Consider the following 17,994-nt stretch of genomic DNA (forward strand, 5'->3'; position numbering starts at 1 on the left):
ACATACCACATCTTCTTGATCCACTCATCAGGTGATGGACATTTAGGCTCTTTCCATGATTTGGCTGTTGTTGACAGTGCTGCTATGAACATTGGGGTACATGTGCTCCTATGCATCAGCATTTCTGTCTCTCTTGGGTAAATCCCCAGCAATGCTATTGCTGGGTCATAGGGAGTTCTATCGATAGTTTTTTGAGGAACCTCCACACTGTTTTCCAGAGCGGCTGCACCAGTTTACATTGCTACCAACAGTGTAGGAGGGTGCCCATCTCTCCACACCCTTGCCAGCATCTATAGTCTCTTGATTTGTTCATTTTAGCCACTCTGACTGGCGTGAGGTGGTATCTCAGTGTGGTTTTGATTTGTGTTTCCCTGATGATGAGTGATGTTGAGCATCGTTTTATGAGACACATTTTTTTTAAACATCTCAAAACAGCTGCTTTGATCTTTGTGCACCTGACTCCTTTTTTTTCTGAGTTGGATCTTTTTTATCTCAGGTAGGGAAGCGATACTACTTATAAACCTCTAACAGCCCAATCAGAATACAGGAAATATCTAAGGTTCCCAGGTGTGAAAGATAAATGATCCTTCATGTGATCATTTCACATCTTCCTGAGCAGATATTAGAATCCATTTATTATTATTCTGGAGAGAGGAGAATATTCTATTAGAATGGGCAAAGCATGAATGGGTGCTGGCAATGGATGTGCCCAGTGGAAACTACTGGAGCTCCCTCACCACTGTCAGTATAAAACAGTGAGGAAAATTACAGGCATGATGATAAAGTTGGAGGACCTGGGACCGTTTCCTTTCTGATTCCTTGATTTGTCTGGTCAAAAGCTAGATCCTAGAAGTACACTTATCTGATATTACAGAAAAGCTAATGAACTGGAGGCAACTTTAGCTAGTTCTGTGCTTCACCTTGTTTCTATATTGGAAGATGGCTGTCAGTTGCCTCTTGACTGATACATAGCCATTGATCTAGCTAACACATTCTTTTCTATACCCATTAAATTGATCCACTAATAGCAGTGTAAATTTAACTTCACTTAATCCCTAGCAATTTGCTTTTATTGTCCTGCTACTCAGATATTCATTTTTTTCTACATTATGCCATAATCTGATAGAGCAAGATTTAAATAATTAAAATACTTACGTTAGTCATTACACTAATAACAGTATCTGTTAAAAAAGAGGAGAAAGGGGCGCCTGGGTGGCTCAGTCGGTTAAGCCTCCGGCTTCAGCTCAGGTCAGATCTCACGTTCATGGGTTCAGGCTCCACATCAGGCTCTGTGCTGACAGCTAGCTCAGAGCCTGGAGCCTGCTTCTGGTTCTGTGTCTCCTTCTCCCTCTGCCCCTCCCCCTCTCACACTCTGTCTCTCTCTGTATCAAAAATAAATAAAACATTTAAAAAATTTTAAAAAAAGAGAAAAAGTCAATAAACCATATGTAATCAAGTTGGTCACTGCCGTGGGCAACAGAGGTTCAGTCCCACTGGGACTTGGGAAGTCATGTCAAATGAGCCTCAGACTTATCTGCCCTTGAAGTGGGGAGCATTTATCTACTGGCTCCTATCCATCACTGGTTAAGTGTTACTGCATGAACATCAAGGCTTGCTGTAGTCATCTCCTGTGGCAGAGTCAGAGGCTAACTCCAGGGAGGAAAGTGAAAAGTATGGAGTACAACTGAGGAAAGGGGTTGTCTGATTATGTTTGTGCAAATGTGGTTGCTTCAGCATGGCTGGGGTAAAATTCGGGCCAAGAGAATATGAGGTAGTGCACCCAAGGTGTTTGGTATAATGGTAGAGAGTAAGCTCATTTAAATATATTGAGCTTGAGATGTTTGTGAAATATCCAGACATGTGCCAATGTTCCGCAGGCAGACTGAAGCTGAAAAGACTGATCTCAGATATGTGGGTGATACCTGAAACCATATGAGTGGTGGGAAATAGCTCATAAAGGTGTTGTGTAGGAAGAGACAAGGATCTAGGATAGGTCCTTGAAGAACACTGAGATTTAATGGACATGACGAGAAAGAGTCCATTAAAGGAGAGTGAATAGAAGAGACTAGGGAGGTAAGAGAAACACTAGGTGAGAGCAGGGTCACAGGAAAGACTTTGAAGAAAGGGAATAGTTGCCAAGTGGTCAAGAAAACCAAAGCATTACCCACCCCACCCCTTGATTTGTCGATAACTTGGACAGTGGCGCCAAAGCCATATTGCAATGAATTTGGTTAAGGAATGAGTGGAGTGTGGAAGGTAAACATAGCAAGTATCCTCAATGCTAAGTAGGTTAGCTTTGATAAGAGGTTAAGATTGGTAGCTGGAGGGGGGTGTGAAACTAAGAATACTTCTTTTAAAATGTAGGAGATGTAAACAGGTATCAGAATGTCTTTAGATACGACAGAAAATGCTTCCTCAACTTAAGCCTAAAGGGACTTTATTAACTAATATAATTGCAAAGCCCAGATGTATCTCTGCTTATTGTTCCAATTGGAGAGAGCAGTAGAATGAACGTGAAGAAAGGCAAATTTGTGTATCTGATTACAGGCAAGTATGGGAATTCTCTCTCACGCTTTCTCCTCTCCACCTGCACTCGGAAAGGGAGAAGATGAAGTAGCAGGTGCCTGAGGAGAGTAGAGATTACAAATATCCTGGAGAACTGGATGGAAAGCTGCCTAAGAAACCGAGGCATCCGCGGTAGGTGTCGGCCTGTGGCGGGCGAACAGGACCAGGAGACAACTGTTGTTCTTCATTCGTCGGCTTCCCTTCATTTTTACTACAAACGTCGCCTTCCACCTCTTGAACGACGCCCGCAACTACCCGGCTGGTACTTCAGGAGGCGGGGCCTCCGGGTTTCCACTATCTCCGAGGCCTCTGGGAGTGGTAGTTTTCCGAGGGCACTTTGCGCAGGCGCTCTGTGGTCCCCGCCGCTAGTGGGGCCGCCGGGAGCCGGTTGGCGCCCAAGGTGAGGACCAGGGGGTTGGGTGTGTTGGGAGAGGAAGGTGTGGAAGAAAGGGCGGGGAAGGGAGTTGGGCTGCGAGACGCGGTGACGTGAGGGTGGAACCGAAATAGGGTGTTTGGAACTATCCTTGGCCGCTGCTCCCAGGCTGACCTTCCCCTGCAGCGGGGAAGGGGAGGAGGCGTCAGCTGCAGGCCCGGCACGACTCCAGGCGATGACATGGGTCGAGGTGAAGTGAGGTGTGGGTAGCCTGGCCCCGCAGCGTGAGGTGACGTGCGCTGGGGTGCGCTGGGCCGCGCTCCGCAGTGCGGATCCGCCGGGTAGAATGGCGCATTTCCTCCCGAGGAGGTCCTTCCCCTGCTTACCCGTGCTAGGGGCTCAGTACACCAGGATTGAACGAACTCTGCTGAATCCCGCTGGTCCATCTTTCCCGGAAAGCACCTCAGTTACTCATTTCTCTCGCTTCCCTGGACCAGGGCCGGGGTTTCAACGAACCCTTCCACCCGGCTTCTTGGAGCTGTCCAATGGCGCTCCCTCTTCTGAGAGCTCTTTTCCAACACCAACTAGACTCTCTTGCAAAACTTCGTATTTCAGTTAGTCTGCAAATATTTCTTGGGTATTAAGTATGTGGAAATAGCTTTCTTAGTGTGAGGAAAGGAAGATTTGACTCTCAAGATTTACTACCTACTTGGAAAGATGAAGATACAAGTAACTGTAGCCTAAGGTAGTATATACCAGGTGATTGAATCAGAAAAAGGAGCTTTCAAAGAAGGTGATGACCCTGAGCCTTTGTTTGTGTTGTAGGTCCATTTGGTTATGGATGGGAAAAGAGTTTATGGGCTTGGTTGGAAACATCCATAGCCTATTTTAATGCCACTGGCAGGCACCTTAAGGTTAGTGCCACCTTTTGGTTCTGTGTCCAGAACCATTGGCTGCTGTGTCCCCTATATACCCTCAAAAGAGCTCTTAAGTGGGGAGGTCTGATAGCAGAACATGAACAATGAAACCTCAGGTAAGAAGGTAGAAGCTTGGTTTTGCTCCCTGTTTTAGGTCTCTTTGGGTTGCAAATGGCAGAAACCCAGCTCACACTAGGATGGGGAGGATTCACTTTGAGAATACTTGGTTAGGCCACAGAACCCAAGGAAAAGACTGGTGTGCTATAAACTGGAACGGGGACAAAACAAATTCAGGACCCTCTCTTAACCCCTTGCCTCTACTTCTGTATGTACTTATGTTTCATGTTTCCCTGTCACTGCTGACTGGCTTTTTCTATTCTCAGATGGCATGACAAAATGTGACTGACAAGGGCTCCCAAGTTTTCATGCCCTCAAGTGGAGCCTCATAAGAAGAGACTGACCTCTTTTTCTTGGTCCCACTTTCAAAATTCCAGGGTTCAGATGCCAGTCAGCTTTGGCCAGAAAACAGAGTCAGTTTTTATTCATGTATGGATGTGAATAAAGATACTGCCTTGAAAAATGTGAAGTGTTGGCAGAGCTCCAGAGTCAGAACAGTAGCTGCTCCTTGTCGCCTGGCACTCACCTTGAAATATGACTACTAAGAAAATTATACAGAGTAGTAGGCCTGTCCTGGCCATAGTCCATTTCTCTGAGAGCTGCTCTTCGTTGCGCTCCTTGGCAATGGCTGAGTGGGCAAGAGGTGGAAACATGATCTAAGGTCATTAGGCTCTCAATGGCTAATAACTAAAAGGGTCTTGAGAATTCTAAGTAGAAGACACAGAGACCATGGCCAGTTAAATATGGGTAATAAATAATTAAATCAATAAGCTCAGGGGGGCTGGGAGTTAAAGACTTCACTGAACCTTGTTGTACAGAGGAAAATGTTCTGAGAACATTCCTTTGAGAGCTCTGAGAACATTCTCTTGGGGGACGAAGAGGTGCAAGACCCATGCCCTTGATGGCTTTGTTCCAGCACTGTTCTCATTTGTGGTCACCTCCAGGCACATGTCAGATAGCCTGCATACACAGAAATTATAAATATAACCTTGCTGTTGACCATTCTAAATGCCCAAGGTATCCAAGTTCTCTATCAAGATATGCTGCTCTATCTTGATCTCAAGACAAGAGATAAAGATGTGTAGCACCATCACTATCCTTAGTATCCAGCAGGGTACACAAATCTATTAATAAAAAAATAAAATCTGATTGGTAGCGGATCACCATCATAATGGGAATCCAGAAGACAGTGCCAAATGTGACTTATCCTACTGGTTTGTATTAAATAGAGTCAGCCTCGGATGAGCACTATTGGGTCCCTGTACCCTCTTGCTTTTTCTACTCTTTTGCAAGTTATTGGATACTGACTACATTTTTCAACAGCCTTTCTAATAACCCCCCGAGAGAATATTATTCTCGCATTCCCTGTGGGCAAGTTCAGGGAAATCATTGTTCCTGGCTCTACTCCAGGAAGGATTTTTCAGATTCTCTGAGTAAAACTACTATTAGATAAATGAATCTTTCTCTTGAGAATAGTATTACCTCTTATGTCTTCCAGGTACTGTTATGTCACAGACTGTCTCCATATCAGGCCCGAAGATCAGCAGGCCTGGAGAGAAGATGACGGAGATTCTTCCTCCTGTTTCAGATGTAGAGTTACTCTGTGTGATCTGCCTTCACTTTCTGATATTTGACTGCTGAGCTTTTAAGACTCAACCCTCCTTCTTGTCCTAGTGTCCTATACCTGGACAAGCTGATAAGGAAGTCTGAATGCTCTCTCCTTGGGCATTGGTGGGAGATTCCAATCACACAAGCCCCTTCCTGTGGGCATGTGGGAACGCTCACCCTGGCCCTCCCCCCTAACCACAATAAGGACCAGGCTGTTCTCCTTTCCTCAGTCTCTTAAGCTACTTTTTTTTTTTTTAATGTTTATTTATTATTGAGACAGAGAAACAGAGCATGAGTAGGGGAGGGACAGAGAGAGAGGGAGACACAGAATTTGAAGCAGGCTGCACGCTCTGAGCTGTCAGCACAGAACCTGACCTGGGGCTTGAACCCATGAACCATGAGATCATGACCCGAGCCAAAGTTGGACCCTTAACCAACTGAGCCACCAAGGTGCCCCATCTCTTAAGCTATTTTGGACGTGCTTGAGAGACCAGCCCTGCTCTCTCTGGAGACATCAATTACATAAGTAATAAACCTTTTTATATACTTGGTCTGTGTTTATGCATGTGGCATCCTCATTCTCAATATTGAAACCAAACTTCTGGTGGGGTCTGTGTGTCTCTACAGGTGGCCATTGCACTCTGGACACCCTAGTGTCTAGCTAATCCTTTATTTCCCATGGTCTTCTGTGATGCCCGCCAATGCTGTAGTGGCAGTAGTCAGTCATCCTGGTTGGTCCTGCTGCCCTTTTTCTCTTGCTGGAGAAGCAACTATATTGTCCTGGACTGAATTGAATAGCGGGGTGTCCTTTTGTGTATAGCCTCCTAGTTCTGTGGAAACTTTAAAAATGACTCTAACAGGGGCCTCTGGCTGGCTCAGTCAGAGGAGCATGTGACTCTTCATCTCGGGATCATGAATTCAAGCCCCACATTGGGTATAGAGATTCCTAAAATAATAATCATAATAAACTTTAAAAAAAAAAGGACTCTAACAAAAAAAAAGATGACCCTAAAGAAACTGACTGGAATTTCTAGCATTTGGTGCTTGGCCCCATTTTTTTTTTCAAAGTTTGTTTCTTTTTGAGAGAGAGAAAGAGCGCAAGCATGTGCATGTGAATGAGGGAGGGGCAGAAAGAGAGAGCGGGAGAGAGAGAATCCCAAGCAGGCTCTGCACTGTCAGCACTGAGCCCAAGTCAAGGCTCAATCTCAGGAACCATGAGATCATGACCTGAGCTGAAATCAAGAGTCAGATGCTTAACTGACTGAGCCACCCAGGTACTCCTGACTCGGTTTCTTGATTGGATGGGACCCAGTCACTTCTTGAACTTGTACCTGGGACCTTTAACAATCAGGAAGGAATTAGGACAGGAGTTCAATGCTATTCATCCCAGTAGAAGCCATAAATGCCATGAGGCCTAGATGCTGTTTAATTACAGCCCATTATAATGCCCATTGTATCCTAAAAATAGTACCTTAGTTTGCTTGAGCATATTTCTGGTCCTTAGAACTAAACAAAACTTGACTAATACACTAATACACGAATGTGCTTTTACTTTTTTATTCTTGGCCATATAGGCTTCAGATTAGCTTTCAAAAACTGCTAGTATAAGCATCCTCCTGGTCATCTTGAATTTAAAAGTCAAATTGAGTTATTAAGTTACTTATTCATGTCAAAATACTACAGAGCACAATGCTTATTGTGGATTTATAAAATGGAGTAAAAATCAACTACATTGTAAACTATCTGATTTTTAATAGTTTTCTGATATGGGAACAGAACTCTGTTCCCAGGAAGCTGCTAGCTCAGGAACACAGTTGTGGCAAAATCCCTAATTTCCGTCTTCTGGGAAAAGGTGAATTTACTTCTAGGCTTGCCTTGCTCTTAGTAGAGTAGTGAGCATAAGGGCCAGCTCACACCTAATTGCTTTGTAGAGATTTTTAGTCTGGGTCAGACAACTATGATATGGGAGTGGTCTCTTTTCATGTTTCCTTCTCTAGCTCTGCCAACTCTGGCCTGGTACTTTTCCAAGAGGACATAGAAGAGGAGAGGATGGCAGCTGTGCCCCTAACAGCCAGATGGCAGGTGAGTTGGACTTTCTTCAGTCTGGAGTTTCCTTGCCAGCCTTGGAGATTGGTCCCATGTTGGTAGACATGGGGCTCTGTAGAGGAGACTAGTACCCTTTCTGGCTTCCGATTCTCTCCCTTCTCACCATACAACAAAGCTGTAGGGATCTTCCTTCTGAATGGCCCTTCATAAAGCCTTGGTGACCAGCCCTGCCATGTGTTTTATAATGGTTGGGGAGCAGAGGATTGAGGCAGCTCTGCCCTTAGCAGTGAGCTCAGGGAGTGCTTAGAGAGCTTTCATGAGAATATAAAAATTCTGAATCCTCTAGTCTGGAATGTTGTCTTCCCTTCAAAGGGACACCGTAACTTTTTATCCTTTTTCTTCAGTTTTAGTTCTTAAAAGTATCCTCTGTTATTTGTACATTCATCATAGATCTTCCCTTGACTTGAGAACCAGTTGTTCAAGCAGAGATCTCTTGGATCCATGAGTATTAGAGCTGAAAGGGAATTTAAAGATCATCTAATCTAATTCTTTATATTTATAGTTTAAAAAATTGAGGCCAGTGACAGTGTCCCTGAAGTTTGGAGGCTCTGTCATGGATGTGATGACGTGAGGCCAGGACCAAGAGTTTCATGCCTCAGGTCACAGACCTGTACCTCTTACTTAAAATGTCCAGTGCTCTTACATCATCAAAACTATTTCTTTTTTATTCCATATGTCTTCCAGTAGTCTTTACTCTTCCTCAGTGATACATAAAAGAAGGCACATAGGTGAGTAAGAACATGTTTGTCTTTTCAGAAGTCACTCAAGTTTAAGGATGTGGCTGTGAAGTTCTCAAAGGATGAGTGGAAGCAGCTGGTCCCTACTCAGAGGGCTCTTTACAGGGAGGTGATGCTGGAGAATTATCAGGGTTTTGTTTCTTTGGGTAAGCTCGACTCTTCACTGACTGCCATTGGGTGTGTGTGTAAAGAATATGGTCCCTCTTTTTTTTTTTAAGTTTTTATTTATTTTTGAGAGAGAGTGAGTGTACAGCAGGGGAGGGGCAGAGAGAAAGGGAGAGAGAGAGAATCCCAAGCAGGCTCCATACTCAATGTGGAGCCCAACATGGGGCTCAGTCTCTCTACTGTGAGATCATGATCTGAACCAAAATCAAGAGTCGGACGCTTAGCCAACTGAGCCACCCAGGTGCCCCTAGCCCTTCCTTTCTTGCTGGGGCAGAATTGTACATGTTTAGATAGATCCCTAGCAAGGGTATGAGCGGTTTGTGAGTTTATTTACCTTTTGTTGTCTGTATTTTACTAGTGGCTGTCAGTACTGTCAATCAATGGGCTTCTTGATCAGGATAGAATCTGAAGGATAAGTGAAGGTTGGTCTGAGACTCAGCTTTAAGCAAAAAATTGTGTTATATAAAATGGAAAATGGGTACCCCCTTTTCTGGGAATTGACCTAAGGGGGGAAAATCAGATAAATGTTTATCTCTTTTTTGGTTAAAATTGTGAAACAATGGAAACAACACAGGTACTTGGTAGTAGGGATTTAGGTAAATGAATCATTGTATATCCATAATGGATTACAGTATAGTATGGGCCTTGACCATGAATGATATTTATTGAGGTGGAAAGATAATAGTGATATATTGTTAAATAATAAAACCAGGATACAAAATGATTGGAACCTGAATACATTTACAACATATATCTATATGTATAGAAAAAGTCTGGAAGAATCTATACCAAAATTTTACTAATTGTCTTTGACTAGTAGACTTACAAGTGACTTTTTCTCTTTTATATATATATATTTTTTTTTAATTTTTAATGTTTATTTATTTTTAACAGAGAGAGAGAGACAAACAGACAGAGCATGAGCAGGGGAGAGGTAGAGAGAGAGGGAGACACAGAATCTGAAGCAGGCTCCAGGCTCTGAGCTGTCAGCACAGAGCCCAACATGGGGCTCAAACCCACAAACCATGAGATCATGACCTGAGCCTAAGTCAGACACTTAAATGACTGAGCCACCCAGATGCCCCTCTTTTTTATATTTCTTAATTGTCTACAATGAACATTACAGTTTTTTAAATGTTTACTTATTTTGAGAGAGAGAGCATGGGTAGGGGAGGGGCAGAGAAAGAGGGAGAGAGAGAATCCCAAGCAGGCTTTGTGCTCTCAGCACACAGCCCATCATGGGGCTCGATCCCACGAACCACGAAATCGTGACCTGAGCCGAAATCAAGAGTCAGACACTTAACCAACTGAGTCATCTAGGCACCCCAAACATAACACATTGTTAAAACTACAAAGATGAGGAAACGTTTTTAAATGCATAGGGTGATTAACATCCTATTAGTATGGTGGGTACCTCAATAGGAGAAGAGAGAGGGATGAGGGAGGGGCTTTAATTTTAGTGTTAATGTTAAGTGAGATGGTAGGTTCATAGCTTTTTGTTTTAGTCTTTATGCTTTTTGAATGTCTTAAACATTTAGTAATACATTTTAAAACATAAACATAGAAAATTTATGTATGTCATATAAAATTATATTTATAAATTTATATATAAATATATAAAACTATTCGTTTGATTTATAGTTGCATCAAATTCAGTATAATTGCACAGAAGTATAATTAATGAATGCAAATCAATTACTTTAAAAACTACAAAAACAGATGGGGTAGCTTCTTCACCTTACTTCCTTAAGGTACAGAACCTTCTCCATATTCCACTTCTTTAAGCTAAGAATTTTCCATCAACGCTTAAGAAAACTAGTTCCATCTTCGGGAGACGCCTACATCCGTGAAAAATTAGTGAACTACTTCAATAGATCTAATTCAGATTTTCTAGAAAGTCAGTACTGACTACCCTTCAGAGAAGAAAAATTAGCATCTTATTTTAGAAATTGGCTTATGATTTTTGGATACTGCCATTTTCCTCTCTAGATAATAAGGGGATTTTTATTAAACCCTGGGATGGTTGTGAATTTCCATCCCAAACAGCCATTTCTTATTTTGTCCTTTGTGAGCAGGACTTCTGGTTCCTAAACCTGATGTGGTTTTCCAGTTGAAGAGAGGTGAAGAGCCATGGAAACTTGATTTTCAGGAAGATGAAGAAAGAGAAGTCCCAGGGAGTACTTTTTTAGGTAGGTGTGTGTGAACTCGGTGGATAGGATTTTGAAAGACCGTTCACTTGCAGAGACTACTCCTTGGGATCTCTTAGGCCTGTGGAGACATCCACTGCTGTACTGGGCCTTTGTCTGGAACACTCATCCCCCAGATAGCCATGGGTGTGACTTTCTTGTCACTTTTTTCAAGTTTTTGCTCAAATGTGCTGCCTTCTCAGTGAGGCCTGCCCTGATGACCCTATCTTTAATTGAAATCTATCACTTTCCTCCTCCCCAACCCTGTACTACCTCGCTCTCCTCTCAGCTCTGTCTTCCTAACATTACTATATTTTTACTTCTTTATTTTGTTTAGTATCTGACCATACCTACCCTCTGATTAAAATGGAAACGCTATCAGAGGTTTTATGTTTTTCACTACTGTATCCCCAATGTTTAGAACAGTACCTGGTACAGAGCACACACTCAGGTATTTATCAGATGAATGAACAGGTGGCAAGGTCCTACCTGTTGGGTTTTTGGGGAGGCGGTTGAGATCTATTTATATTGAACTCTGATAACACTTTTTTTTATCTTTCCTATTTAGCCTTTATCATATCTCCTTCCTCTTCCTTTAAAAACCCATTCAGTAGCCATTGACAGCTCACTTTCTCAGGTCCTAGCTGGTCTTTCCACTTATTCTCTACCATTTGAACTCATTAACATGTAATAAACTGCCCGGTCATTTCTATGCTACTTTGTATATTGCCTGTTTTTCTGCATGTATCTCTCCCTGAAATGCTCTTCTTTAATGTATCTTTCAGAGCTCAGCTTAACTGTCATTTCTAGATGACCATTCTTTTTTTTATGGTTTTAAAAAATTTTATTTTTGAGAGACAGAAAGACAGCACGAGCAGGGGAGAGAGCAAAGAGAGAGGGAGACACAGAATCCGAAGCAGCTCCAGGCTCTGAGCTAGCTGTCAGCACAGAGCCCGACATGGGGCTCGAACCTACTAACCATGAGATCATGACCTGAGCCGAAGTTGGCCACTTAACCGACTGAGCCACCCAGGCACCCCTAGATGACCATTCTTAAGTTTTCCCTCTAAAGAAGACCCCACTCCAACTTCTATTCATTATTTTCTTTGCTGGACTTACCACCATCTGTTATATATATATATATATATAGACTTCTGTCATGTAGATTATAAGCATCATGAGGGCAGGGACCATGTCTGTCTTGTTCATTAGAATCCCAGTGACTTCTGTGCCTAGCATTTTGTGGACACCTGGAAAATATCCAATGAATGAATAACTGAAACTTGTTTGGTGGGCTAAATGCTCACCTTCCACTTCTCCTTTCTCTTCCTCTGTTTTCCTCTGCCATTTTTCAACATTTCTGTGATGCTTTTCTTCTTTTGAGGAGTTACCAATAAACCAAGAAGTATTTTGTATTCATTCTTTTCTTAACAATGATAATGTACTCTTTCTCACTAGCACCCAGTTATACCTATATTTTCTGTTTGTTTTAGACAAGAATGCTCAATTTGAGAGCTGGGACTCAACTCAAAGCCAGCATATTTCTAAAAAAGGAAAGTTGCAAAAGACATTAATGAAAAAACTCAGAAAAGATGGTCCTCTGGGTCCTGTACTTAGCTCAGAAAACCTCAGGGGCACAAAGAAAGAACATTTATCAGGGGAGACTTTGAAGGAATCCTCCTGCAAGAAGGACTCCAGGCAAAACTCTACTCCTGCCAAGAAAACCGACAGTAAGGGGAGAAACTTTGAATGCAGCATATGTGGGAAGACCTTATATAACCACTTATCCCTCACTCGCCATCAAAGGACTCACACTGGAGAGAAGCCCTATAACTGTAAAGAATGTGGGAAAGCCTTCAGCTATAGAAGTAGTCTTAAGAAACATCTGATGTCTCACACTGGGAAGAGCCCCTTTGAATGCAACGAATGTGGAAAAACTTTCTATGACCGATTAACCCTTACTGAACACCAGCGAACTCATACCGGAGAGAAGCCCTTTAAATGTAAGGAATGTGGCAAGGCCTTCTTTGTCCGCTCCTCTTTCACTCGCCATCAGAGAATTCATACTGGAGAAAGTCCGTATGAGTGTACAGAATGCGGGAAATCCTTCAGCCAGAAAAGCATCCTCGCTCGCCACTGGCTCACTCACACTGGAGAGCGGCCTTACGAATGCAAGGGCTGTGGCAAAGCCCTGTTCGACCGCTCCTCCCTCATTCGCCACCGGAGGGCACACACTGGAGAGACTCCTTTTGAATGTAATGAGTGTGGGAAAGTTTTCTTTGACCGCTCATCCCTTAACCAGCATCAGAAAATTCATAGTGGAGACAAGCCCTATAAATGCACTGAATGTGGGAAAGCCTTCCTCCAGAAAAGACGACTCACTCAGCACCAGAGAGTGCACACTGGAGAGAAGCCCTACGAGTGCAGCGTGTGTGGGAAGGTGTTCAGCTGCAAGTCATCTATCATCCAGCATCAGCGACGTTATGCCAGGCAGGCCTCAGAATATCATAGAGGTGCTCCAGCCCGGCAGGGGACCCCCACAGAGACTTAAGATGCTTGTATTCAAGATCATGAAGATTTGTGTTTGAGTACCTTCTAACTACTGCTTATTCTCATGTCTCCATTTGGCACTAGAGGCTCAATAAATAGTCTTAATGGACCATGCCATAGACTGCCACTGGGGTGCCTCATACTCTATATAACACTCCGAGGATCCCCAAATTGGTCAGAAGTTCTCCTGTCAATATGTTTTGTAAGTGTTTGAAGGGGACCCAAAGATAAGCATTATGTATTTGTATTTATTTATTTATTTATAATTTTTAAAAAATTCTAGACCACCCCATAAGAACAGGAGCTATTTCATATCTTTGTGCTGCCGTGTCTCCAGTGTGATGCCTGCCACTTATTACATATTTTCTCAATGAATGAATACCTGTCTAGTCATGAGAACTTGAGTCCTCAACCAAAAGCACTTTCCAGAACTAGAAAATTAACATGAAGCTAATACATATGTAGGACTGTAAATACCTTCATGATAATTGTGCTATTAGCTCTTAATGTACTCTTCTTTGAGGTTCCTGGAGCCCTGGTTTGGGTATGCCCTTGTTCTTCACTTGGGACCCTTAGTTTCCCCAAACTTTGGCTCCTCCGCTCTCTAACCTGACCTTTGGTCTCTGGTAGACTAACCGATCACCCTTGTTTCTAGGTCAGTGGTTGCGTTTTTGTGTTATATGTATTTAGTCTCATTGATAACTAAAATCCCTTAGTGTAGCTCTGCCATTTCATCCATACTCTGGACATAATACCTTCCCTATCTCATAATGTATTCTTGTATAAATGCCAAAGGGAAAAATATTGATGCCAAAATTTATTTCTCAGTCCGGTCGCAAGCCAGCTATAGCCATGAAGCTGGGTGGGGTTCCAGGCTGAAGAAGTCTGCCACAGTGAAGCAGGAGATGGGGCTATGTCTAATCTCAAAGAATATCACAAAGCAAAGCTAACTCCAGGCATAGCTCATCCGTGAGTAGTCTCCTTTAGTACGAAAGCAGCAGACATGAGGATGCAACTGAGAGCTGGGCCACCATGTCCTATTAGACATGATGTCCTTCTTGCCCTCAACATCAGTATTTTGCCCTCAAAATGTAGACTGTCCTATCCACACCTCCACAGTGTTGACATAGATAGGCTTCCTCGCACCTACATCTTGAGAATTCCTGCTTTGTAATAAAGCAGTAATTCCATAAAGCAGCTGAGAGAACATGAGCCCCAAGATGAGGAGGGTGTTTGTTTTTTAAAGCAAGTTTAGGTGTTTGTTTTTTAAAGCAAGTTTATTTTAATTTCTTTTTTTCTAAGTAGGCTCCACACCCACTGTTGGGCTCCAACTCACAACCCCAAGATCAAGAGTTCCACACTTGGGGCATGGCTCAATGGCTCAGACAGTTAAGCGTCTGACTCTTGGTTTTGGCTCAGGTCATGATCTCCCGTTAGTGAGTTTGAGCCCTGAATCAGGCTCCGTGCTGACAGTGCAGAGCCTGCTTGGGATTCCTTTCTCTTCCCCTCTCTGTCCTTCTCCTGATTGCACACTCTCTTTCTCTCAAAATAAATAAATAAACTTTAAAAAAGTAGAAGAGTCACATGCTCTAAGAGTCACACCAACTAAGCCAGCCAGGCTTATTTTAATTTCTTGTCCCATATTGGGTATGTGCCCAAAGATGACATGTCACATTACTAGGTACATGACTCAGGCCTGATTTATTGCCTTTGCTATTTCACTCCCAAGTTTGATTGCCTGTCTCACATCTGCCTTCCTCTCTCAGTACTGGAGACCTTTTTAGCACAGCTCTCTTCTGTTGAGTCACATGTCCCTGAAACCTCCTTCCGTTTGCCACTCAAATCCTGCCTTTACATTTCCAGCACCATGCTGACAGCAGGGAGCCTGCTTGGGATTCTCTCTCTCTTCCCTGTCCTCTCTGCCCCTTCCCAATTCTAAAAACAACAACAACAACAAAACCCAATCATTAAAGTATGGCCTCTGTAAATAAAAGGGGAGTTACAAAGGAAGTCCAAGTTTTCCAAAAGCACCCAAATGAAAGCCAATAAAAGCAATGAAGACAGTATTAGTTTCAGGCATTTGTACCTTCTCTACAAGTATAGAGAATGTACTCAGTTATTTCTTATCCAAGTAGCAGTAAAAACTCTGGGATACTCCTCCCATGGAGTTTAATCTGTGGTGTTGGAAGACCCCCAACAAACGAAACTAATTATGTGTTAGAGATAGATAAGTGCTATGGACAAAAATAAAGAAGTGGTCAGAGAAGGCTTCACCAAGAAGGTGAACAAAGGCCTGGAGGTGAGAGACAAGCTTTGGTGGATACCTGTATCTACCCAGGGTGTCCATCCAGGCAGAGGTACAAGCGCAAAAGCTCCCTCCTGGAAGCATGCTTCACTCAACTGAAGAGTGACAGGCCAGTATGGCTGTAGCAGAACAAATAAGGGGAGAAGGGTGGAGAGTTAGTGAGTTTGAAGGGCTCTGCGGGCCATTGTAAGGACTTCGGCTTCGTTTGAGATAGGAGAGCAAGCGTGGTGAGAACAGGATAAACAGGGCAAGAGTAGAAGTGAGACCAGTTAGCAGGCATTTGTAGTGATCCAGACAACAGGTGATGGGTGCTTAGACCAGGGTGGTAGCACTGGAGGTGGTGAGAAGTGGTCAGATTCTGTATGTATTTGGAGAGTACAGCCAACAGGATTTGCAGAGGAACTGGATGTGGGTTGTACAATACAGAGAAGAATGATGACTCCAAGGTGTTTGAGCAACCAGAAGGACGAATTGCCGTTTAGTGAAGTAGGAAAACTGCAGGAGTGGAGTTATGGCACTGGGGAGGAAGGATATCAAAAGTTCAGTTTTGAAGTTCCTATATTGGAGATATTTATTAAACAAGTAAGGAGTTAAGGAGACAGCTCAAGGTCAGAGGAGAAACCCATGCTAGAGATCTCAATTGGGAGTCAATCACATTTGGATGGTATTTTGAACATCTAGACTGAACAAGATTACTAAGAAGTGTTCACAGAAAAAGAAGAGCAGCCCAAGGACTGAGCCCTGGGACAGTCCAACATTCAGTTGGGTTTCCAAATGAGCAGCTTCAGCATCCCTTGGGAACTTGTGAGGAATGCAGAGTCTCAGGTCCCACTCCAGAATCCTGAATAAGCGTTGAGGTCAGCACTGTTTTTAACAAGCCTTCCAGGTGACTCTGATCATGGTACAGTTTGAGAACCACTGGTTTAGAGGCTGGGGAAGAGTGTCTACTTAGAGACTGAGAAAGAAATGACCTGCCAAAGAGGAAAACCAGAGAGTTTTTCCAGGAAGAGGGTGTGGTGAGTTTTATCAAGTGCTGTGTGGGTAAAGGGAGAGGAAAACTGAGAATTGACCATTGACTGGGTAACAAAAGAAGGGGGATTTCTGTGATATGGCTGGTTAACAAAAGGAGGGGAAGTATTCCCAAGGGCTCCAGATGAGTCAACTAGTGGTGCCTTGCATACACAACAGTTTTGAAATAAACTGCTCACTCTATATTTCTTGCTGATGGAGGGGACAGGGATGGAGGGGTGGGGGTGGCGGAGGGCTCCTTCCAGCTGTTATTTGAGCTGGTAGGGCTGTGTTCTCTATCACATGCCCTCTCTCCTCTCAGCCCTCACGCACTGGACCAAAAGCAGCCAACTTGTTACAAGAGAAGTGTAGCTATCTCTAAAACAGAAACTCTGTGTAATAGTGGTTTATACAGATTAAAGTTTATCTCTCACATTAAAGCCCAAGCTCTGTGCCACCAAATTGCCAGGGGCTCAGTTCCTTCTATCCTGTTAGTTTGCCATTTCTAGAGTGTTAACCTTGTTCACATGGTCCATGATGACTAGAGTTCCAGCCAGCATGGAGGCGCTTTCCTCTTCCCTTTAAGAATCACTTTGCTCTCATTTCCCTGGCAAGAGGTAGGGATGATAAATGTAATCTTTACTCTTGGAAGCTTTAGGCCTACCTAAAAGTGGGGGGCTTTAGAGAAAGGCCAAATGGACATTTTGAGCTAATCAGCCACAGTTGGGCTTACTGGATTTTCTTTCTTAAGAATTCGAACTAGAAAGAAAATTGGCTACTCTGTTGTGGGAAGATACACGCAATCCCAGCTGGCAGCTCCTGGAACTTCTCTGGTCTTGAGACTTTCATGTTCCAGTCACCCTGAGGTCAATGGTGCCAGTTATTAACTAATAGCTTCTAGGGTTGAAGTGATTTCCAGCACTGAGATTCCACTTTTCCTTATTCTGAGATGCAGCCTAGAATACACACCCCGGGTTACTTATATCATCTCTGTCCCCGCCACTATGGGCGAATTAATAATACCATGAAGGCGCAGAAAGGAAGCGATGCGGAAGCCTCCCCCCTAAGGGAGCACCACCGGTAACGAGGGAATCCAGGGTAGATCGCAGGGCTGGGGAGCGCCCTTGGCTGGTCGCAGTTGCGGGGCAGCGAACGTCCTCCGCGAGGCGGCGGTTAGTGCGGCCGAATACATCTTCCGGAGCCGGGGCCCTGAGTCCGCATCCAAGAAGGTACACTCTTTGAAGGGTTTCTGAAGGGCCTAACTCTCTTGGAAACCCAATAACTGCTCAACTTCGGAGGAGGGCCAGCCTGAAGTCGGGAGGACCTCCTGGCCAGCGTCCTGCAGAGTCCTCTGGGA

At 43.6% G+C, this 17,994-nt stretch overlaps 1 protein-coding gene and 1 long non-coding RNA gene across 2 annotated transcripts in view; one reads left to right on the forward strand and one right to left on the reverse strand.

The window, feature by feature from the left end:
* The window catches only part of LOC115290713, a 30,686-nt gene extending 16,983 nt beyond the window's left edge, over window positions 1-13,703 (forward strand). Inside the window, exons 8-12 of the mRNA XM_029938540.1 lie at window positions 2,621-2,965; window positions 7,578-7,662; window positions 8,443-8,569; window positions 10,664-10,777; window positions 12,268-13,703. Of these exons, the coding sequence (XP_029794400.1) occupies window positions 2,621-2,965; window positions 7,578-7,662; window positions 8,443-8,569; window positions 10,664-10,777; window positions 12,268-13,325 (1,729 nt within the window). The 3' untranslated portion in view covers window positions 13,326-13,703. The remainder of the gene's footprint in view (window positions 1-2,620; window positions 2,966-7,577; window positions 7,663-8,442; window positions 8,570-10,663; window positions 10,778-12,267) is intronic.
* Window positions 13,704-16,174: 2,471 nt separating this feature from the next.
* On the reverse strand, window positions 16,175-17,989 carry LOC115290105. The gene is made up of 2 exons (XR_003907965.1): window positions 17,661-17,989; window positions 16,175-17,244 (listed from the first exon to the last, which is right to left on the reverse strand). It is a non-coding gene; the product is annotated as an uncharacterized LOC115290105 (long non-coding RNA).
* Window positions 17,990-17,994: the final 5 nt, after the last annotated feature.

This window comes from Suricata suricatta, chromosome 4 (genome assembly GCF_006229205.1).
Source record: "Suricata suricatta isolate VVHF042 chromosome 4, meerkat_22Aug2017_6uvM2_HiC, whole genome shotgun sequence".
Classification (NCBI taxonomy): Eukaryota; Metazoa; Chordata; class Mammalia; order Carnivora; family Herpestidae; genus Suricata; species Suricata suricatta.